Consider the following 22,878-nt stretch of genomic DNA (forward strand, 5'->3'; position numbering starts at 1 on the left):
CAAACCTCTGAAGGAACACAGCTGAGGAAGCATGGGCTGTGCCTCAGCTGAGACTCAGTAGTTCTGGGGTGTGATGTTTACAGTCAACACACTCTGGGTCCTCAGGCAAGTTGCTTTTCTTCTCTATAGCTTAGCTCAGCCTCTAAGGCTTTAGAAACTGAGAACAAGTACAAGAGTCCTATGAGAGCAGGTGGGCCTTAATTACAGTCTCTAAAGAGGTTTGGGGTCCTGCACGACAAGGGTTCAAAAGTACAACCTGCTGTTACAGCTCTGCACTGATAAACAAGACACTGTCAACAAACGAGCTCTTGCTTTCTTACCCAAATCAGCGTATCTGGTCCAGAAGAAGTGCCCGAAGCCACCCGAGCTGAGCTGGAATGAAGGCTCATTCCTCTTCCTTAGTGAGGGGCCATTCTTCAGAGATAAGGCGGCATGCTCTGAATACCGGTAGGTGATGAAGCCATATTTATCCCCCCTGAGCAACCAGAGAAAGAATTCAAGATGCGACACACCCCACAGTCCCTCGTCTCTTGGCAGGCTGCCTCCCCAAACCCCGCGCCAGCCAGCTCCTGCCCTCTGTGTTCTCCCTGTGCAGGGCCACCCTTGCAGTGGGGACAGGGACTGTTTGGGGCAAAAAACAGCCCTGGGAAGAGGGATGCGCTGAGCCTCATCTCCCAAAGCGCTGAGAGCTGGGTGCAGCTCAGCTCAGGTCACTGAGGGCCTCCGGTTTGGACCTGTCCAGAGCATTTCACCCCACCCGCACAATGCTAGCAGCCCGCTGGCTTCACACACTGCAGCTGGGCACACAGGAGAGCATGCAAAGTCTGGGAGCAGCTGCCGATCTTGCTCCCAGGAGAGAGGGGTTGCCTTTTGCTGCCGCGTCCCAGCCGCCCCGCGCTCTGCGGGCTCCCCAGCGCCCACCTTTTAGTCCTGGACAGGACCTGACACTCCACGATTTCCCCAAACACTTCAAAGCGCTTCTTCAGTTCGCTGGAGCTCATGTTGCTGGAGAGGTTTCTGATATACACCACCCGGCCTTCCCCCTGGCAAACACAAGCCAAACGTTTTAGGCCCCCTCCCTGACCCTGGCCTCCATCTTTGCTGATGGATGCTGGAAATGCAAGCCTCCAAGGAGCCCGCCTGCCCTCGCGATGCAGCATCGCTGCACCCACTCTGGAAATCGGGCTTCAGCAGGGTTGTACCACACGCAGGCTCAGCCCTGCACTAGCCCAGTATGTCATTTCTGAGATGTGCAGTGCTGTCTGTACACCAATTCACAGCTAGTTCAGGTGTCACTCACAGGGAACCTCTACTGCAGGGCATAGCCATATGCCACGTCTCTTCAGACAGGGTTTCAGCCAGCCTGAAGCCACCACACAACCTTTCTTCCCTTTCAGATTTCTTCTGCAGCTTCTCTAGCTTTTCCTGTGTTAAGTTGCCAGGAAGTATTCTTGAGAATTTCTGGGGGCAAAATTCAATTGTGGTGCAGGGAAAAAATGCCAGAAGGGTGTGTGTGAGTGTTTGTGTGTGTGTATGTGTACAGCAGTATAGAGGAAGAACGCATTACTTCCCTGCACACAGGCACCACTCACCCATGCACAGACACACAGCACTGCCACGTGCCTCTGCTGCTCTCTCCCTGCAGCAAGGCTTAAGTCAGTAATGGCTTAGCAATTTCAGGGATTCCCCTCGTTCACCACCCTAATTGCCAATTCCAAGTGCATGGAAGCCCTGACGTAGGATGCTCTGGACAGTCCTGTGCCAAGGACTCTGTGTATTGCCAATTTCCAATTGCTTCTGTTTTACTTTAGGTTTCCCCTCCCCATGTCCTGATTTAACACTGGCCTTGCACCAAGGGATGCTGAAGCCAGGGCTAATATGCACTCCACCATCCCTTTTCTGGAGCAGGAGATGAATTGGAGCCTGTGAATTGCTTTTTCCCAGTGCTGACGCGGTGTCAGCAGGAGGAAGCTGTCTGCTGGACCTGGAAGTTGGGCGGCTTCCGCCCCATTCAGCGTGGTGCCCACAGGTCACTTACAATGGCCTTTTCTCTTCTCTTCTCCATCTGGCCCCGGTTCACGTTGCCACCTTGACACTGCTCACTGTTTTCACATCTGTGAAGCAAGAGAGAGGAGTTCAGCCCCGAAAGAGGATCCTGCAGGGAAAGCTTCAAACATCTGAGGGAAACTGAGGCATACTAAATTCTACAGAGGCAGGCAGGAGCTTGGGAAACACAGGCAGCTAAAGAGAGTTGGATGGGGATGATCCAGAAAGCCTTATGCTTTTCTGAGTCAGGCCACTTTCTCTTGCACCTGCTCTGACACTGAAGGCACTGGGAAATTCTTACTTACAGACACTGCAGGGACACTGTAACCAGCACTTGCCCTTTCCCAGGGCCCTCTCCTCTGCCCATGCCCTGTGTGCTCCCAGCACTACAGAAACATGGTATTTCGCTAAGATGTTGCTTTCTCTGGCCGTGTCTGATGTTTTCAGCAGCTGCTGATGTACTATCAATGATTTTAATGGATTTTCTTTAATTAATTATTATTCTCATTACTTGGGCTAACAGACCAGAGAGAGCCTGTGCTGTCATGCAGTACCTTTGGCTAGAGCTTGGACCATGGCTCACGCTAGCCAGGGTGCACAGGGAAACCTGAGTGATGCTGCCTCAGGGCTAATGTCAGAAGCAGGGGCCTCCAAGACTGCTTCAGGAAAGCACTGATCTCTTCAGATCAGCAAGGAACAGAAGAGACACCACACTGGGTCAGACCGAGGGCCCAGCATTATCTCAAGTAGTGACCAAAAGCAGGTTTCTAAGAAATCACGGGGCAAGAACTGCCCCAAATACTTCTGCTTGTAGCTCTTGCACTGGCTTCTGTGTTACACTCACAGTATACTTCTCATCTCTTGGCAGGCTTCCTGTTCATGCTGATTCAGCCTTCCCCTGATCCTGGGCCAATTTTTAGCATCCTCAACTTCCTGAAGAAAGGAGATCCACAGACGCATGCAAGTTGTGTGATGAACCACCTGGCTGTGCTTGGTTTGAACCTGCCCCCTTCTAGTTTCACTTAGTAAACTGTAGTTTTTGCATCAAAAAGGATAATGAATAGTCAGTCCTTATTTACCCCCCTTCAGGGATTTTATGAGAGACAGTTGCATGCAGAGTTCATGTCAGAGCTGGGACAGAGAGCTCAGTCAAGCGCTCTGTCCTGCATCTCTCTCAATAGCAGGCTGTCCCTGTCTGCTTGCCAGGGACCTGCTGCTGAGAGCCACCGATCCCCCACCTGTCACTGCCCACCCGTACCTGAAGGTGCGTCTGCTTGCTGGAGATCGGGACCGGCAGCACGAAGACCCTGAGCTGGATCTGCTCCGAGAACAGTAGTGCAAACTGGTCCTGGACAGGGGGTTTCTCCGTAGGCAGAGCTTGGTGTCCAGTGGACTATCGCAGTGTTCTTCTTCCTCATCCTCTTCCTCTTCCTCCTCCTCCACTGGAGAGCCACTCTCACTGCAGCTGTCATCAAAGACAGTGTCATACTCAGGTGTCTTGCAGAAGGCCATGTCCTCATCATTGAGAGCACTGTCCAGAAAGCCAAAGTGCTTGGTTAAGCTGGCTCTGATCTCCTGATCTCTCAGCTGTTTGATGCCATCTTTCCACAAGATCTCGCTGCTCGCCTCCTTGCCACTGAGGTCCAGCCCCTGGTAATGTGCATCTGGCACCCTCCTCTTGTGTTCGGTCTCCACCTGGCTTGGGGGCTCCCAGGACTTGAGCACCTTCCTCTGGAGAGCAGCCTCAGGCTTCATGACCTGGCAGTAGTCATGGTCCCCAAAGGAGCGCGAGAAGGGCCGTTTCAGCACTCCTGGCTGCTCGGGGAGAGCCGGGCGTGCGGCGGCTTGGCTCAGGTGGGCAAAGAGCTCTGTCCTCTCGAGGTGCTTCTTCAGGGGTTTCCGGGGAGCTGCTACATCTGGTGTGACCTCGTGGCTGGTGGTGGTGGTATCCTCCTTCCCTGCCTCCTGGGTGATGTCTGGCTTGTACAGGTCCTCCTCGGCTGGTTTGTATGGTGGAGTGGTGGGTGGTGTGAGACCTTAACCCCCCAGAACAAACCACAAGAGTCAACTCTCCAGAGAGAGCTTGTATCAATGCAGCACTACACTGTGTTGGGAGAAGTGGGCCCAGGGAGTCTCCAGAGGGGACCAAACCACTGCCCCACAGTGTGTCAATCCCTGCTACTTATTTCTTGCTTCCTGACCTCAAAAGGCCCATCACAGCCAGTGAGTTGGAGGCCAGCATCAACCATAGGGGAGGCTTTTCCCTTCTCAGTCCCCTCCTTCCCCAACTTGAGGTGGTTTGTGGGTACCCTGAGCTGTGCCGAGGGACACCTCGGGCCAGACCCTTCCTTCCCTCTGCCACACATCTTATGTGTAGTGTTAATGCCTTGTCTGATCTCAACACCTGAGCTGGACCAGACATGCGTAGGGAAGGAGGCTGCTCTGGAAACCTCCCTTAATATGAGGCTGTGTGCTGCCCCTCAACCTCCACCTCTGTGGCCTCATCCATCAAATGGCAATTTGGGGAAAAACAAGGATGCCTGGTCCCAACGGGACCAGTGGATTCTCCCTGTATTCTCGGCCTGTGTAGAAACGTGCCCTGTCCCAAGTGTGTTCACCAGCACCTGCGTTTCTAAAGGAGAGGCTTGCAAGCTGCCCTTGGAGCTCCTGACACAGAGATAGCACCTCTGCCCCCAAACCCAAATCCCCTGGGTTTACTGCACTGGGAGGGCTCCTTGCACGGGACGGATTAACATGGTGCTCCCCTCAGCCGGGCATAGCTGAAGCTGGGTGACTCCAGGCTGAATTTAGGGCAATGTTACCCCCTCCCAGGATGAATATTGGTGATGTAGGAAGCACTGTCCTACCTGCTGTCCCGCACAGCTCCACAGTCAGCATTGGCTCAAAGTTTCTCTTCCCAAAGGTTGGGTCCCTGGAGAAGAGAAGAAAATGGGGAGAGAGGAGGTGTTTAGATGAACCACAGTCCAAAAAAGGAGGCTTGCACTCCTTGGGCCTGCAAAAGAGCTCTGCGACATGGCCAGAACCTGACGGAGCAATCTCAGCAGGGCACAGCTGCACCTGGGAGGGGGGACCCGGGTGAGCAGCGTGCCCAAGCCGTCAACATTGTGGGGCGAGCCACAGCCTGGTCTCTGCACCATGTTCTGCGGGCACAGAGAAAGAGCCTGCCCCAACCCCAGACCCCGACGCTGCCCCAGCTCCTTGCACTGGGGCAACGGGTGAAGCTGCAGCCCGGCACCGGCCTCCACCCTGCTACCCGTCTGCAGCTTCCCGGTCTGCTCCGTGAAAGTGGCCACACCGATGCTGCAAAGTGCACCCAGCCAGGCACATCGGGGTAGCTCTGCAGCCCTGGTGCGGTTCACTGAGGCGACACAGACTCTGCGGGCACTTACGTTTGCGCCAAGGACAGGGTGAGACAGCGGGGCGTTTCTGAAAGACAGGGAGAGAAGCAGCATTACTAACGAAGCCATGCCCCTCCGGCACCGGGGTGCGTGGGGACTGGGGGCAGGCCGGGAGCGCCCCAGTCTCGATGCTGCTCCACCCCGGCGCGGCGGGGGGCTTGGGAGCACGGGCCGTGCCTGCCTGCGACGCGGCAGCGTCTGCACGAGGGACGACGCTGGACTGACCCAGGGGGTTGAGCCGCTTGTGCTGACAAAGCGCTTGCTGGTGAAAGGCTGTGGATAGCTGCATTTTGGGGCAGTGGGAAAGCTGAGCCCGCCACCAGGCACAGGGGCTGCGGCAGGGAGAGGCAGCCGCGCAGGATGGGGTAGCCCAGTCCTTGCTGGGTCAGTCACACCATCTCCTATGGAGTCTCCAGATGGAGCCGAAACCCCGTGTTTGTCTTGGGCTTTCCACTTGCAGCACTCGAGGTGCTTTCCAAGGGAAAGCCCCTCTCACTACTCAGGTGGGGAAACTGAGGCACGGGCACAGCAGCAGCAGGTTGGGGCAGGGCCCCAAAGGGCAGGTCCCCGACCGCCCCTGGGCCCAGCAGCGCATGCAGGGTGGGCAGGGGCAGGGCTGTGGCAGTGGGTCCCCGGTCCCCTCACCTGCTCGCTCCGGGAGGGCGCAGCGGCGGCTCTCGGCTCCCTCGCCATCGCCCAGGGGCAGCGGCTGGGGCTCAGCCGCCTGCGTGGCACTCCCGCTGTCCCCCTCCTCCGTGCCCCCGACCTCCACCTCCGCCGCCGGCTCTTCGGCTGAAAAGCTCTCCAGCGCTGGGCACGGCGCCGGCTCCTCAGCGGCCTCCCAGGGGCCACGGCTCCCAGCCGGCTCGCCGGGGGTGGGCGGCTCGGGGGGCGGCTCGTCAAGGAATGAGAGCCAGTGGCCCAGCTCTGGGTTGAGTCTCTTGGAGCGGCGGACGGCGTACACGGCGCTCTCCTGCCTGCGGGCTGCCTTCCCCGCAGCCGGCTGGCCAGCGGCACCCGCGCGCTTCCCGGTGTCGTCCTCGAGGCCGCCAGGCTCCCGCAGGGCTGCCGCCTCGGCCTTGGGGCTTTGCCACAGCTCAGCCTTCTCCAGCAGCGTTTTGGCTCTGGATCTGCAGGTCCCGCCGGCATCCTCCCCATCCTGGGCCGGCGCCCCTGGGGACCTGGCACCAGGAGGCCTGGTCAGGGAGGCATACACGGGTTTGCTCAAACGGTATGGCTTGCTCACGTCGCACAGAAGGTCCCGAGCCAGGAGCTCCTTCAGGATGGAGAATGAAGCCCTGGGCTTCTTGCAGCCGCCGGCCGCCTGCCAGGCGCAGCCCGTCCGGCTCTCGGCGCTGCAAGGGGGGCACGTCGGCGAAGCGCCGTCCGGCTTGGCTCTCTTGAAGGGGCTGCTGCAGGGCTGGGGCTTGGCATCGGCGGGGTCACGAGCGGGCAGCTTGCGCGGCGGCAGGCAGTAGGTGTGCATGTAGCGGATGAGCTCCACCACTGAGTGCATCTCCCTCTCACAAGAGAACTGGCTGCCGGTGCTGTCCTCTGAGGAGGGTGGGGTCGCCATGATGTCGCCAGAGCTCAGCGAGTCCTCGCTGGAGTCACTGTCATCTTCGTGATGGGCGCAGTCACCCAGGGGTGGGTGGTGGTGGCTGCTTTGATACTCCTCACGGGCGCGGGGGGCTTTGGTCTGCGGGCAGGGAGCCGTGGAGGTGAGGTGTCTGTGCAGCTCCGTGCAGCTCCGGCTCTGCGCCTGCTGGAAGTTTGCCTTCCTGTCCCGGGGACCCTCTGCCTTCAGAGAGGAGAGAGGAGAAACTCAGCCCCGAGCCCTGCAGTGAGCCACCTGGCACACAGGCCATTACAAGGCACAGAGGAAGAAGCCACCAGGGGTAACAACCCTGCCCAGCATCCTCTAACCACTGCCTGCTCCTCAGCTGGCCGTGCTCATGCTAACAGCAGCTAGAGCACCCGAGCGCCACGAGAGCACATGCTGATCTCAAAGGTGGAAAAGAGACCCCTCCTCGCTACTAGGCCTGCGGTCTCTGGGGAACAAGCCATTTCTCTGAGCCTTTCATCTGAGATGGCACCCGTTTGGGTTTGGACCACAACTCACCAGGAGCTCAGCCGGCTGGATGCACTGGGGTTTCACTGGGCTTCTCTTAAAAACATGGCAAACAAACCACCACACGATAAATAACTGACCTGAGCTGCAGTGACTCGTGGGCCAGTCATCCCTGCCCTTCGCTAGCTAATTCTTCGAGCTGACCTAGCGATGGCTTGTCCTGCCCAAAACTGTCCATGGGGCAGGCTCCCTCTCCCTGGCGTTGCAGTGGGGCACTGCAGCGGGGCATTGCAGCCCCTCTGGAGGCAACGCGTCACCCATCGCGGCCCTCCTCCTCTCGCCCCCAGCCTGCTCACAGGTCCCCGGGATCCCCCAGCCTCCAAGGCAGTGCTGCCTGCTCCGTGTCCAAGGAAGGGTTTCCTTTGGAGACACCAGCCTGGCAGCAGGGACCACACCAAGTCCTTCCCCATTAGCAGCTGACATGCAATGATGAGCCTTTTCGGTAGGAGGATTTTTCTGCTGTTCCCAGGCAATCTAATTTGCCGGGCCTAATGCACTGCACAATTACCATTAGCCAAGTAGAAAAATCTTTGACAGCAACTTCTGCTGGATTTCAGGAGATTAGCTTAAGTGACCGGGTTGGGCTCTGCAGTGCTGCATGCTACTCTCCTTGGGCTAAGCCCAGCCGACTGATACCATGTCTGTGAGTCCCGTGGGGAGGAGGGGATGTGAGGGATTTTCATAAAGCAGTGCTGAGTGAAACTGGGAGAGTCCTGACCCACACTGGGTCAAAACGAAATCGAAACATTTCTTGAAAGACAACAAAGCCTGAAGTTTTTGCTGAACCTGAGCTGGAGGTAAAGAGGAAGAACTGAAAACCCAGCTAAGCCCAAAGCAGAAATGAACAGAAAAAAAGCACTGGGCTGCCTGCCTGTGGCAGACCCACACGGGAGGCTGGGCTCCCCGCTCCTCCCCGCTCCTGCTCCCCAAACCCTTTTTTCCCTGTAATCATCATGGGACTTGGTCTTGTCTCTTTTCCTGCCAGATGCACCCTGTGGTCCATGGGCACCGCTCAGAGGCTGTTCATGCTCCCCTGACACCACATGCTGTGACGTCCTTTAAGAGGACGGTTTCCGAGAGCTGGGCATGGAGAGGATCTCAGGAGCTCCCTGTAGGGCAGGCCCGGGCTCGCCAGCATGAGGAAATACCTTTGTGCAAGGCCGTGTGGGTCTGGACTTAGGGGTCCCCGGGCGCCGGGCACTCCCATCTCTCTGAGCCTCGCAGCTCGGAGGCACGTGTGATGGAGAGAGAAGCAACTTCTTCAGCTGCAAAGAGAAGCGGTGAGAAAAAGATTCGGACTTGCAGAGAGAGCAAGGCTCACGAGCAGACCCCAAACGGCAGGATGGTGGCTCAGCTCCTGACCACCACAGCCTGAAGGGTCACAGGCCCCACAGCTCACACCACCGCTGGCCATCTCCATTGCTTTGCATCGGATTCAAAAAGGGAAAAGGAAAACCCAAAGGCAGGGAGGAATGTTTCACACCTCCCCAGGTACCCCATGGCTGCAGAGCCCACAGCCTGTGGGAGCAGGCATGCAGTGCTTGGCACTCGAGGTGTTCAGAGCAGCTGCTGCCATATTCACCTGTGTTTCCAATTAGCCCCCCACCAGGCAGGCCAGAGGGGTGGGGGGGAAATGAGGCACAGGTGGGGGAATTTACTTCCCAGGGCCATCCCCACTCCGATGAGACATGCCATGTCTTGGCTTCCAAACTTCTCACTCCATCAATTCTGTCCTTAGGTGACAGAGCCTTCACATTTGCAAGAGTGACTGATTTGGACACACTTGGGTCCCCTTGCAAGGCTCATTTAGCTGTAACAGGCAAAGAGGGCCTCGATTCATTAATTAGCTTGCAAAGCATTCTGCAGATGCAAGCTCCCATGGGAAATGCCAAGGATTTATTGAGGATCTTCCCCAACGTGATTCTTTTAAGAATTCCACCGTGATCCCATCAGGAGGGTCGGAGTGGGAATTTTCCTTAGGTTATGCACAGCATAGTTATTTCTGATCACAAGGCTAGCATAACTTTCTTCTACTCAAAACTTCTTTTGTTAAAAAAACACACCCAGCAACAACAGCATTTCTTATTCCACCCATGTTGCGCTAACAACTGAAGGCGACAACAGATCAATAGCAAGACGACTGCGTAGGCTCCGTGGGACTGCACGGAGGAGACAGTTCTAGGGCTCGGTCTCCTAAGCTGGCCCGCAGGCTTGGAGACCCCCTTCATCAGGTGCTGTGATTTTTAAAGAGAGATAGAAACAAGAGGTTCCCAGGGAAGGGAATGCCAGGAAATGTCAACAGGGTGCATGCCGCTTTAGGCATGCAGCTCCTGTTGGTATAAGCAACCAGCACCTTTCTCCCTCCCCCCCTGTAACGTATACATCCTATATATACACATACATATTGCGTGTGATATATACACCCACCTGCGTGCAGGGCCGTGGGAGGTGGAAATGCACGCTCTCGCCACTGGATGTCACTCCTCCCCGCCAGAAACCAGGGCTTTTGGGGAGACCCGGGGGCAAGACTAGAGGGGTTCCTGGGGGGGGACTGTGAGCCACAGGTGCCACCAGGCTTCAGCCCACCCACTGGGTGCCCGTGTCCCAGGGGACCTCCTGGGATGGTGGTGATTTGCAGCAAACACTGCTGGTTAGTCTGGGCCAGGACAGGGAGCGGGGCTGGAGCCCCGTTACTGCAGGGTCCCAAGAGGGATGCTCAGGCTGAGTCCCTTCTGTCCCTCCAGCGGGCGCAGAGGGGAGCTTGCCTCTACGGGCCCCGAGGCAGAGCCGTGGCAGCAGCGACCCCCTCCCCAGGGCTGCGGAGACAGGGTTGTGTCTGCCCTGCCGCTCATGGCAATGGGGCTGGGATGTGCTAGACAGAACCCCCAAACAACCCCACATCCGGGCTTCAGGTTAAAAAAAGGCATGAGTCATGCCAAAGCAGCCACCATCCATTTGGCACCCTCTGCGTTAACTCAGAGCCCAGCCCCCACCCCCTTAATATATATATTTGTATATACACAGCAGCAATCAGCTTGTTCCCATGAGGATGGTGATGGAGGTGACAGCAATGATGCAGAACATGTATACGTATACAATACAAGTATATGCTTTGGTATTGACGGTAAAAGAGAGTTTTAAGCCTAGAATGAAAAAATTCAGACCTTTGCTTCCTATCATACCCATGCAGCCGGCTTATCAGGGGCTCATCCAAATCCACCTTAAACAGTAGGAAGTGGGTTCTTACTAGAGACAGCTCATCAAACTCGGGGGCCTGGGACGGCCCCCCCGTGACCGGGGCAGCGGGTTTGGGGGAGGGGGCAGGCGAGGTGTAGGCATGGTTGAGCGTGTCCCCCTCTTCCATAGTGCGGAAGGCAGCCAGGCCCATGTCATCTCCCTGTATATCATCCAAAGTCTCGGTGAGGGCTGCCAGCAGCGCTTCATTCTCGCTGTCTATTATCTGAAAGGAGCAGGCAGAGAACAAGAGAGAGGGAGTTAGGCTGAGCCGAGGGAGCCAGGAGACTTCTCTTTCGGGAGGGACTGTGGGAAGAGGGGCAGGCGCTGTGCAGCAGTGGTGGCTCAGCCTGGTGGCACCCAGCACTGGGGGGCTGAGGTGCACACGGGTAGCAGTGCCTCCAGCACCCATGCCTTCCTGTGATCCCAGAGGGGAGCTCCCAGGGATATTCCCAAATGAAGTAACAAGACAGGGCTAGAGGGAGAAAAACGCAACTGGAAAAAGGCTGGAACATCTGTCCGTCCCCCCCCATCCCCATAGCAGCCCCAGTGGGAATAATAACAACTCAGACAACTCAGAGCATCTTCCTCTCCACCTCACCACAAGGCAATCAGGAGAGTGTGTGGGACCTACAGGAGAGCTGTGGCTAAAAGTCTCCTTGCCTGAAGCCTCCTGCCTTTCAGCTGTGAGCCCACAAGCTCCTGGTCATCCCCTCACCACTGAGCTGGGCTCTGTGGCTGCTCTCTCAGCACAGCCCAAGAAAGCAGCATCCACCGGGACAGGACTACAAGGATGAGCCGGGCACAGCACCCCGGCCCTCCATGCGGGCCCGTGGGGCTGCAGGAGACGGGAGGGGCCACCAGCTCCTGTGCAGCTCTCCAGAAGGGCAAGGCAAAGGGACGGAAGAAAATGTTGAGGGCTGTAAGCCCAGCTCAAGGCTGCCCAGTGGAAAAGAGTGCACGACTCCGTTCCTGGAGGGCAAGGACTTGCAGGCCAGCAGCCTCCCGCGGGCATCAGGAAGCCAGATACGTGCTGCATCGCTGGTGAGTTACCACAACTTGCAATAAGCAACAAGGATTTTGTTTTCACTTAAAGTCTTCAAATGCAGGAATCTCCAGTTCGCCTAGGAGTCTCAGCCCTCATGTTTTACAGATGGCTACTCCTAACCTCTGCCTGCAGAGACGAGTGCAGGTGGATCCTAATGACTCCGAGCAAGGCCAGGGAATTAAATGTCTTACATTATAGCTCTTCTGATTTATTTTTTTAAGTGCACGGCATGATCTGGAGACGCCGACAGGTGATTTGTGAGTGTCTGGGACTAAGGTCATGCTGTCACGCTGCTGCGCTATGACGTGAGACCAGTGTGTGATGGAGCTAGAAAGGCACCCACTGCCTCGTGATCGCCCTGTGCTCCCCGAGGAGGCCACGCAGGGCCACGGCTCCTCCGGTCCCGTCTCTGCCATCTGCCCATCACTTTCGGCCCGACGCTGCTCAGCCCGCTGCTCCCAGCCCAGCTCTGGCACCGGCTCTGCTGATGCCCCTTGGCCGCAGCCCCCAGCCCTCCCAGCACCATCCCAGTCCTGCACAGCTCTGCAGCTCTTCCTCCAGTCACGAAATATAGCACAAATGCACAAAACAATGTGCAGGAGCAGAGGAATGGCTGAAGGGAGCCAGGAGCTACTTCTTTTTGGTCCTCCTCCATAATAGTCTTAATATAAACCATGTCCAACAAGAAGCAGGATACCATCAGATATAAAATTAGCATGGGGGTAAATTCAGGCTCCCTGGGAGGACTGTTGACTGTAAACAGCCTCCCACATTTCTCTTATTTTGTTTGAAAATTAAATATCTTTTGTTCCATGCCCTAACCCTCCTTGAAGATACTAGAGCAGGCTCCAGGGAAAGGCAGCAGGATACTCCATTTTTGGCTCTATTTCTTTTCCTCCTGTTATTGGCATGAGACCGCTGTGCATACAAGTTCAGTGGGATACATTTCATCATATTCTGCTGCTCCTAATGGGCCTGTCTTTTGCATTTCTTTTCTGTTTATCTTTTCCCCAGGAAGTTCAGCGGAAAATATGCATCTCGTGATGAAGGTCCGTCAGCTGGACTGGACCATTTTCAAGCACAGCATCAGCACAGCATAAAAGCCAGAGGGTTGTTATTATGGCCAGGTTAGCAAATATTGGGATTTTTTCTTCCTCTTTAAAAATAAATTCTCCTCCCTCTGAAAAAGTAAGCAGTGTCAAGCCCCACTGCTGGCTGCTAGCGGGCACCAGCGAGCTGCTTACAGAAGAGGAGGGGGGCTGCTCTCCTTCACCCTCGGGAGGGCACAGCAATCCCCTCTCGTGAGGATGGGGCCGGCTGAGGACACCGCGGGCGAGGAAGGAGGGCCTCAGGGCTTGGGGCACAGGCCCCCAGCCTGTCTGCCCCGGTCCCGAGGAGCCTCAGCAAGCCCCTTGCTCGAGCCCGCGCCAGGGGCCGGCGCTGCGCTGACAGCCATCCCGTCCCCACGGAGCATGCTGAGCTCCGTGCACCCGGCAGCAGAAAAGAGCATCTCTGCCTTCTCGAGCGATGTGCCAGCGTTTTATCCAGCACTCCAAGGAGCGCTGGCTTTCTCTAGATGTAGCTGTAAATATCGGCTTCAGTGATTAAGTAATCCAGCCTCACTCTTTTAAACCAGCTCTTGGCTCTCGGGTCCCCTCCAGTCCGCTGGCTGCTTGAGGTGGTGGTGGTGGTGCTTTACAGGCACGGCTGCCCTCCTCCCGCAGCAGTGAGCAGGATCCTGCCTCCCGCCCGGAGCTGGGACTGGAGCCAGACGCAGGCAGGTGCCTGGGGTCGCCCCATGTGTGGCTGCCCCCACTTTGGATTTCCCATGGGGCCCAGCCCCGGTGCTGCTCTGCTTTATATGCCAGGCACTGGTTTAGGGACATGACACCCATGCCCACCCGTGGCACCTCCACCCAGCATCGGTTTCTCCATGAGCTCGCCCCGGCACGGTGCCGCTGCTCGGAGCAACTCCCTTGCTCTCAAACGCTGCCGGTGGCGCCCAGCGTGCCGGGATGCAGAGGGGACGCCGTGGCCGGGGAGCCAGAGGAAAGGGGCTGCTTTGCCGGAAACGCGTATTCCTGCGCTGTGCCGCCTGCACGCCGCGGCCCTGAGGCTCCCCGCCGCCTGCCCAGCACAGCCTGCCAGCCGGGGAACGAAGCCGGACGCACTCCGTGCTGGCTGTAATTCCTTTTTAATAATACATCACAGGAGGGTTGGCTCAGCAGCCCTCCTCCACTCTGCCACCTCCTCATTAGCCTTACTCTGCTTGCTCCATTTAGACACAGAGCACAAATTAATGGAGCGCTAATCAGCTGGGGAAGAGATATTAATAGTTGCCACCTTTCCTCCCTCCGTCTTCCCCCTGCGTGCCCCCTGCCTCTGTCCTCGGGTCCCCCATGCCGGGTGGTCGCCTGAGCGGGAGGCGAGGGCTGGCACCGCAGCTAGACGGCAGCCCCAGCCTGGAGGTGCTTGGGCTGTACGCACATGCGGAGGATCCCCACAGAGCTCTGCACCCGCACGGAAACCTGAGCCCCAAAACGACGGCGAGGCTTTCCCCAGGTCCAGCTGGCGCTGGATGGGGTGTATGGAGAGCAGCGCGGGCACACCAGCCCTGCCCGAGCGTGCCAGCCAGCCCCGGGGCTGCACACGCAGCCACGGAGCGGCAGAGACGCGTCCCCAGCGCCCACGGTGGCAGCGGTGCCTCCCGCGGCGGCGGCACTGGTACCTGGAAGAGCTCGGAGTCGTCCGTGCTGTACTGGCTGGACTCGGTCTCGGAGTGCTCCGCGCACCACTGCAGCTCGCTGAAGCAGCTGGCAGAGTCAAAGTCGCTGGCATCCAACTGGGACAAATCAATCTCGGGGAAATCAGAGTAGAGGTGCTCCTCGCCAGACACCTCGTACTGGGGAGAAAAGAGAAAGGGGGTGAGTGCGGCCACTCTCTCCTCCGCTTGCTGCCCTTACGGAGAGCCCGACCGCCCACGGGGCCTTGCAGATCGCCCGGGGCATCCACGCTGTTCTCCCACAGTGACAAAACCACCCTTGCTGACACTGGCAGATGGCAACAGGCTTCAGCCTCCTTCTAGAGCAAGAACCTGTGGAGACTGCGGGCCCCAGCTGTGAGCCAAGGGTTGAGCTCCAGGTGGAGCTGTGCACGACAGGAGCCAGAGCCTTAATGCACCGTCTCCACCGGTCAAGTCCATTACTTGGACCCCAGAAACAGCTCTTTAAAATAAGCTTTGGTAAATGGCGCAAGGAGGAGCAATTACAAGGCAGTCAAGAGAGCAGAGAGCACCTCTTCACTGTGCGTTTTGCAAATCAGTTTGCACGGCCTGACATTGGTATAAGTTGTTACTAAAAGTTGCCCCACAACTGGCAGCAAACCCTCCCAAGTCCCTCTTGCGTGAAGCTCTGTGGCAGGTGTTGAAATAGCAGACTTTGTTTGGGGAATAGCCTTGCCTCCTCTGGTGAGCATAAGCTCAAAGTGCAGCCACCCAGGCTATGGCAAAACAGCTGTTCATGCTGTTTGAGCGATTCCAGCCTTTGGTGAGGTAAGAGTGACATCCAAGGCTTATCCAGCTTCCTGGAGAATCTGCAATAATAGAGGGAGGCAAGAGACTTGGGGCGCACACAAGATAGTGAAGCACCAGGCAAGGCTCTGGGTGGGTGGCTTCACAACCGGTCAGCTCGGCCTTCCCCAACCCCTCATATGAGCTCCTCGACCCCATCCCCACAACGTGGCATCCCCCAGAGAATGTCCAATGCTCAGTGAAAATCCTTCATGGGAAGGTGCATCTCCTGCCACCCCAAAGCCACTGTGAAGGCAATACAGACCCTGACCCCAGTATCTCCTACCACGTTCACCTCCCACGTGCACACAAAAGGAGAAGAATGGCATAGAAAAGAATCAATGTCTGGGTGCACACAGGGCAATCTAAGCTCTAGGAACCGAGCTAAAAATAGCTATTTAATCACAGAAAACAGCTGAGACCTGCCCTGTTTCTACCTCATTCCCAACTGCTGCCTTGCCATAAAGCTTCATGGCTCTCTGAGGAGCAGAACAAATGATTGCATTTAGCACCAGAGCGTTGAAAGCCTGAGCCACCGAGGGCACAGCCCCGGATGCCAGCCCGCCACTGCCCTGCCAGGGGGACGCGTCAGGCTGGTGGCACTTGCTGGCAGCAGGGGCCAGACCTCAGCAAGGGGGAATGCAAGGGGAGGAAATCACATTTAAAGTAAGAAGTGGCCTTGGGTGAGCACTAATTTGAAGCCTTCCCATCCTGTTTGCATGCCCCAGATTACACACGCGAGTGCACCCGGGGGAGGCATCCGCTGCCGGCTGACGCTCGCCCCTGCCGCACGTGTGCCTTTGGTGACGTTGGCTTGTGCTGCGGCACTGCCGCAAGCTGGCACATGCTTGGGGTCTCCATGCCAGCGAGACGGCAGCGCTCCCAGAGACGTCTCCACGGACAAAGCCCAATGCTGGAGAGGCTGGGAGGCAAGGCACAGATGTGAGCCCGGCTCCTATCGCGTCGGCTATGCCTGGCCTGCCCTGGCTCCCACCACTGCTGGCAGCACGAAGCCTGCCCGCACCACCACCTCACTGCACATCGCCGATCCCCGGCCCTCAGCTTGCCGCTGATTTTGCCCCCAACATCCAAGCCCAGGGTTCAAACCCAGAGGTGAAAGGTCTGCTGCAAATGCTTCTGGTATTGGCTGACTGGTGGGAGTTTTCTGGTGATGAGGGAAGCAAGTTTATTTACACAGCGAATGGATTTCGAGCAGACAAACATCTGAGCACGTAAGAGGGGCTGCAAAGAGAGAAAAACACTGTGGCCTCCACTTCTGAAGTGCCCGAAAAGGCACTTGCCCTCTACATTTCAACGGGAAGGAAAAGCAATTTCAAATAAGCTGCAAAAATGGAAAAGACAGCATTTCTCTCTCTCTCTCTTCTCTTCTTTTCTATTTTGTTTCAGTTGGGACAGTCTGAGACTGTTGATTTTGCTCCCACAGGCTGAGGGAACCGTGTGCCAGTGCTCCCCAGTTGGGTTTAGGACACTGCCTGCCACACCACAGGACACTCCTGTGCAAGTATGTGTGCCACCTTTTGCATTTTTCATCCGCTTTCCTTCCCTTCCCCTCGGGGACAGCAGGAGAAAGGACGAGTGGTCTGAGGACACTGCAAGGGCAGGGGGGAACGGCTTCACGCCCCATCAGTGGCGAGCCCCATACCTGGGTGCGGGAGCTTACCAAAGGCCAGAGCCTGGCCGACCACCACGGTGAGGCGTGCTGGGCTCTGCAGGGTGAACTTCAGACACCTGCGCCCACCAGCCAGAGCAGGGCAAAGCGCCAGCAAGGAGCCAACAGAGAAACCTGATCTCCAAGCTAGGGGGTGCGTTGTTCTCCCCAGCATCCTTCCCTCTGGCAGGGCTGCCCGAGAAAGTGTCCGGGTTTATCAGGTAAGTGTCCTTCATGCCAAAGGATTTCTTTGCTTTGCCTAGCTATGCAGAGGGGCCCATGTGCCTCCAGCAAGGGAAAAAACAGGACTGGGTGGACAGAAGCTTCTCTGAAACCTGCTCGAGTAGCTCCTGCTCTCTGGAAGGGTAGCAGCGAGCATGCAAAATGCTGCCAAAGACAAAGGGCAAAAATAATGTCTAGGGCAATCCCTTGGAAGGCTCCGGGATCTGTATACTCCACACATGCCTCCCAAAGCCAGGGCTTTTAAAACTTTCCCTGCGAAATGCTTCTCCCTGCTCTCAGGCAGCCAGAACGCATGAGGCGGGAGGAACTGCTGAACCAGCGGCCCAAGAGTCCTGTCCTCTGCACTCCTGGGCCGGGGGGATGCAGTTTTTACCTTTATCCTAGCTCTCCTTCCCTCTATCTCTTTCTGTCCCCTCCACTCAGGGAGGGATCCTGGGCCTGCTCTGGGATTAGATGCCCTTTAGCCTTCTGGATGTTTCCATTACCTGTCGTGGCATGCCCCTGCTCTGCTTCCACCACTCTTGCGCTTGGTCCAGAAAAAGTCTTGCAACAACTTTGGCCCCCCCTTTTCCCCAAATCTTCCCACGGGAACAGAGGCAGAGACTTTTATTTTTAGAAAAGCCATACATACGTGTGTGTGTATATATATATATATGTATGTGTGCGTGTGCATGTGTGTGTGTGTGTGTGTGTGTGTGTGTGTGTGTGCGCATTCAATTAAAAATAGCAAAGCAGTCAAATTCTCCTGCTCCTTTTGATATGCCACAAGGGAAAAGATCCTGGTGCTGAGATCACAAGGAGCAGCTGACACCAGTGCTTGGGATGTCTTTTGATCAACTCCACAGATGTGACACGTCCCCATTGGCAACAGAGCTGGGTAAAAATAAACTCCTGCAATCTAATGCCACCTCAGGCGCTGAGCTGCCCTCTCTTGGCACCCTCAGGACCGGCGGTCCGTGCCCTGGCGCTGCCATGTTGCTTGCACCCATCCCAAGGCAGCGGCTGCCTCGACTTCCCAGCAGAAGAGACTCCCAGGTTCCCATCTAGCGCAGGTCAGGAGTGCCTGAAAAGTCCCATCTGCCTGTATCAAGCCCCCTCCTCTGATGAAAAAGAGGGGAGAGCCTCTGTTCGGCAGGACAGCCCGCACGATCACCCAGCACAGAGCCACAGCTCGAACGAACTTCCTGTGCTATAAAGAGTCATTTCAGGTCAGGAGTGCAACAGGGGAGAGAAAGCTGATCCTGCCAGTGCGGTACCAGCCCCATTAACGGAGGACTTCAGTCTCTAGAGGGATTCGATCAGTTTGAGCACCTTTAGCCTGGCATCCAGCTCACTCAGCAGTGGGAAAAGCACTGCCTCTTGGCTAGCTGCCATGGGGAGGGAGACTCGAGGCAGGGTGGGGGACAGGGCTCCCAGTTCTCCTTTTGGGGGCAGGACGATGGCAGGGGAGACACAGAGGGCTGACCTTGCTGCCTGTAGGCACTAGATCTCATCTGCTCTAACTTTCCCTTTTCCCACCCTTTCCATTTCCTGCTGCCTTGGGAGAGGAGTGAACTTTTGTTCTAATTTTACTCGGGAGTTTGTAGGAAAATCAGCCATGGGTTCTTGGTGTGCAGCCAGCAAACACCCATGGAGACATGCTTGAAAATTCGGAGCCATCCTCCAGTGCAGACACCTGGCCTGTGCGCACTGCAGCATGGCTGTATACAGAAAGTTGCAGGGAACTTTGCGACTTGTCTGATCCATCCCTGTCAGGGAAGAGGGAAGCTCAAGCAACGAGGATTCTGTTCCAGTGCCACATACCTACATCCTTTTGGGAAAAACAGGAACCAAAGCCTCATCACCTCCTGGAGCAGGAGTGACCCGTAAGCAGCACCACACAGAAAACTTGATGTGAAAGCAAAAGCTGAAAGGTGGAGGGCATTCAGGGACAGATTTACTAACGGCTTGTACTCTGGCCAGGCACAGAGTGCTGCTCCACATAGCACGTGGTATCTCACCACAAATGTCAGGAAACTCATGAGGTTCAAAGGGAAGTGTAAAATCCTGCACCTGGGGAGGAACAACCCCATGCACCAGGACTGGCTGGGAGCCCACAACCAGCTTGAGAACAGCTTTGCAGAGAAGGGCTGAGGGTCCTGGTGGACATCAAGTTGAACATGGGCGTGCAATGTGCCCTGGTGGCAAAGAAGGCCAATGGTCTCCTGGGCTGCATTAGGAAGAGCATTGCCAGCAGGTCGAGGGAGGTAATCTTCCCCCTCTGCTCAGCCCTGGTGAGGCCGCAACTGGAGTGCTGGGTCCAGGTTTGGGCTCTCCAGGACAAGAGAGACGCGGACATACTGGAGCAAGTCCAGTGAAGGGCCACAAAGACTATTAAGGGACTGGAGAATCTCTCATATGAGGAGAGGCTGAGAGGGCTGGGCCTGTTTAGCATGCAGAAGAGAAGGCTCAGGGGGATCTTACCAATAAGCATAAATATCTGGATGTGAGAGTGTGAAGAGGATGGGGCTAGACTCTTCCCAGTGGTGCCCAGTGACAGGACAAGAGGCAATGAGCATAAACAAAAACACAGAAAATTCCAGCTGAACATAAGACAAATGTGAAGGTGGTCAAACACTGGAACAGGCTGCCCAGAGAGGCTGTGGAGGTTACATCCCTGAAGAGATTCAAAACCCACCTGGACATGGTCCTGGGCAACCAGCTCTAGGTTCTCCTACTTGAGCTTGGAGACGATCTCCAGAGGTCCCTGCCAGCCCCACTATTCTGTGATTCTGTGATCAGCCTTGTCCAAACTTCATTCAAGGACGGCCTCCTTGGCTTTCCTTAAACCATGACACAACCCTGACCTCAACCTTAGCAGAAAAGCAGTCACAATTATAGGACAAAGAGGCAGCTGATACTTGTATGTTGCAAGGAGCTTTGATTCTGTAGAGACATTGCTTACTGAGAGGACAGCGCATCAAAATTTGTATTAATTTACTACTAAATATGGACAGCACTTCCCTGCTGTGAGGAGCTTATAACTTAAACCATGAAAGTAGGAATTGCTCTGGAATGCCAGCAAGGACTCTCACGATGAGAAGTCTGTGCTTGTTTCGTGTCCCTACCAGGGGCTGGAGGCGTTTCAGAGCACTGATTAAGTGAGTTCCTGGGGCAGTTTGCAAAACATGAGCTCTCGAGTCTTCCCCTCGAGTGCCCGACACACAGCAGCACCCACCCTGCTCGGAGCCTGTAACATACATGTTCACTGTTGCTAAACTAGCAATAGAGAGAAAGTGCGAGGGGCAAAGCTCCAAATCGGCCAGTGAAGGACTTCTAGAGGTCACCTAGACAATAGTGCCATCCTGAGAACCATCAACTGTAACTAAACTTTTCTGGACAAATATTAGTGTAAGTTCTTCTTGAACATTGCAGGTGACGAAGGCTCTACGCCTTCTCCTGGAAACCCAGTACGAGCAAATAAATCTGAGTGTTTCTGGTAGCTTTTTGGCAGGTATTCCTTGTATTTCTTGGGGCTGTGATTTAAAGGGAGCAGCCCAGGTACCGGCTGATGCCTGTCAGCTCCCTTGACTTCAGAGGGGCCCTAAGGAGGGGACCCACAAAACGATGTGGTGCTCAGACTCCCCATCGCTTTGGGAAGGCCCTTTTCTTGTAGCTGCTTCTCACAGCCCTTTTCCCTGGCGTTGGCAGCGGCCCTCGCAGAAATGAGGCAGAGGGGAACCAGCATGGAGGTTAGCTCCCTCTGCCTGCTGGATTGGGAAGGCAGTCGATGCGGAAGACCTGTCCTTGGCATGATTGCTGTGGGCTGTTCTGCTGTGGCTGGGGAATGCAGCCCAGGCAGCTCAGATGTAGGGGTTTTTAGAGGCCAAGTTCTGCAGCAGAGCGTGGGCAACTGCTGGCCAGAGCTACATCCAAAGAGACTGTGTTCAGCAGAGCTGTGATTTAATGCTGGCCCTGGACGTCATGAGGACAGCAGGTGGGATATTTCTCCAGAAAGTTAATTTTCAGATCTTTCTTCTGCTTTGGAGCAGCTTTAACTCTGGTGCAGGCACATGTGAGGTCTTATCTCTGCAGAGAACTGAGGTTTCTCTCCAAGCTCAATTCTAATTCAAATATTGGATTAATGAGATAGGAAATGTTTTCCTCCTTTTCAATGTGAACACGCGCTCCTTAGACTAAGCCATGCTCCCCTCGGTCTCAGCGGTGGTTAGAGAGGCAGTTTGGGGCCTGGCTGATGACTTTCCACGGGCAGCAGTACCTGAGCCAGCCTGCCAAGAGCAGAGAGCTTAGCTCCATTTGCATGCAACCAGCTTGCTCTGGGGAACAGCCAGTGCCACACGAATGCAGCCTGCTCACTGTCTTCTTGCCCACAAGGCTAAAAACGGGAATTTACCACCTGGAGTACAGCAGCCTTCAGGGCAAATGCTTATGCTTTGTTTTTGCCTTATCTGCGGCAAGCCACAGAAGTCAAGCTTTAACCCCATGCCTCTTCAAGATGATGTGCACTCTCGCCTTGGAAAGAAACAGAGTGATGATGTTTTCTCTGGACACGGTCTTTGAAAAACTGTAGCTTTGCTACCACGTGAGCACTGAATTAGTGCAAGCCAGCATTTCGGCAGCATCAAAACCAGCTGCTCTGTACAGTGCTGGGCCCTGCTGGGCAAGCAGCATCTCATTTCTCCTCGCCGCTTGCTTACCTGGGCTTTTAGCGGGCATATGACAACCAGACCAAACCCTGCCGTCCCTGGGGGAAGGGTGCGGGGAGAGTATTAGGATATCTGGAAAGGCCCAGACACCACTGATGAAGAGATATCAGGCAATGATCCCTAATTTGTGTTGTAGAGGCAACCTGACATGGCTGGCAGCCATGGACAATAGAAAGCTAAAACTGAGGCCAGCCAAGAGAGCTAAGTCCAATGCCTGCGGTGCTTAACTGGCTTAGCGCAGCTGTGGAAGGACAGGGATCATGAGGAAGAGAGCTGCAGGTCCTGTTGGTACGGGGTTTTCTTCTCTATCGCACCCTCCCCACGTGGCACCACCAGTGCACATACCCGCCCCTCATGGTGCAGTGCACTTGCATGGGCTTCACTGCCCCCGCAACAGCACAGGTGGAAATTTCCCTTATCTAGAAAACTCCTGGTTCCAGCCCTTGAAGTTGTGGCCAAGTATTCTGCAGCAAGGCTCAGAGCACCCTGGGCAATCCCTTTCCGGCTGTGCTCATGCTTAGTGAGGCTGCAAAAGTTTAAGCTTCTGAAGTCTGCCGGCGCTAAAATGCTACTGGAGTGAGCGCAGCAGCTCCTCAATAACTTAATCCTGTTTCAGCCTGGAAGGCCAGATTTACATTGTCATTTGCATAAATGTCCCCAGGATGCTCTGCAATTGCCTTGTCGCTCACATGTCACTTCGCTGCTCTCTTTCCAAATGAGAAAAAGGAAGGAAAGCAGTGGTTCCTCGGGAGGCCAAAGGAGCCGATAATGCTGGCCAGAAACAGGCAGGCAATCTACTCGCAGAGGAACAGGA

At 55.8% G+C, this 22,878-nt stretch overlaps 1 protein-coding gene across 1 annotated transcript in view; it reads right to left on the reverse strand.

Annotated features, from left to right (window-relative positions):
- Nucleotides 1-22,878, reverse strand: part of PPARGC1B (PPARG coactivator 1 beta) — a 65,546-nt gene that overhangs the window by 7,185 nt on the left and 35,483 nt on the right. The window contains exons 2-11 of the mRNA XM_064520879.1: nt 14,607-14,780; nt 10,844-11,056; nt 8,745-8,861; nt 6,111-7,266; nt 5,457-5,493; nt 4,914-4,978; nt 3,305-4,082; nt 2,039-2,114; nt 922-1,043; nt 321-475 (exon numbers count right to left, since the gene is read on the reverse strand). Coding sequence (XP_064376949.1) covers nt 321-475; nt 922-1,043; nt 2,039-2,114; nt 3,305-4,082; nt 4,914-4,978; nt 5,457-5,493; nt 6,111-7,266; nt 8,745-8,861; nt 10,844-11,056; nt 14,607-14,780 — 2,893 coding nt within the window. The remainder of the gene's footprint in view (nt 1-320; nt 476-921; nt 1,044-2,038; nt 2,115-3,304; nt 4,083-4,913; nt 4,979-5,456; nt 5,494-6,110; nt 7,267-8,744; nt 8,862-10,843; nt 11,057-14,606; nt 14,781-22,878) is intronic.

Source organism: Dromaius novaehollandiae, chromosome 15, assembly GCF_036370855.1.
Source record: "Dromaius novaehollandiae isolate bDroNov1 chromosome 15, bDroNov1.hap1, whole genome shotgun sequence".
Lineage (NCBI taxonomy): Eukaryota > Metazoa > Chordata > Aves > Casuariiformes > Dromaiidae > Dromaius > Dromaius novaehollandiae.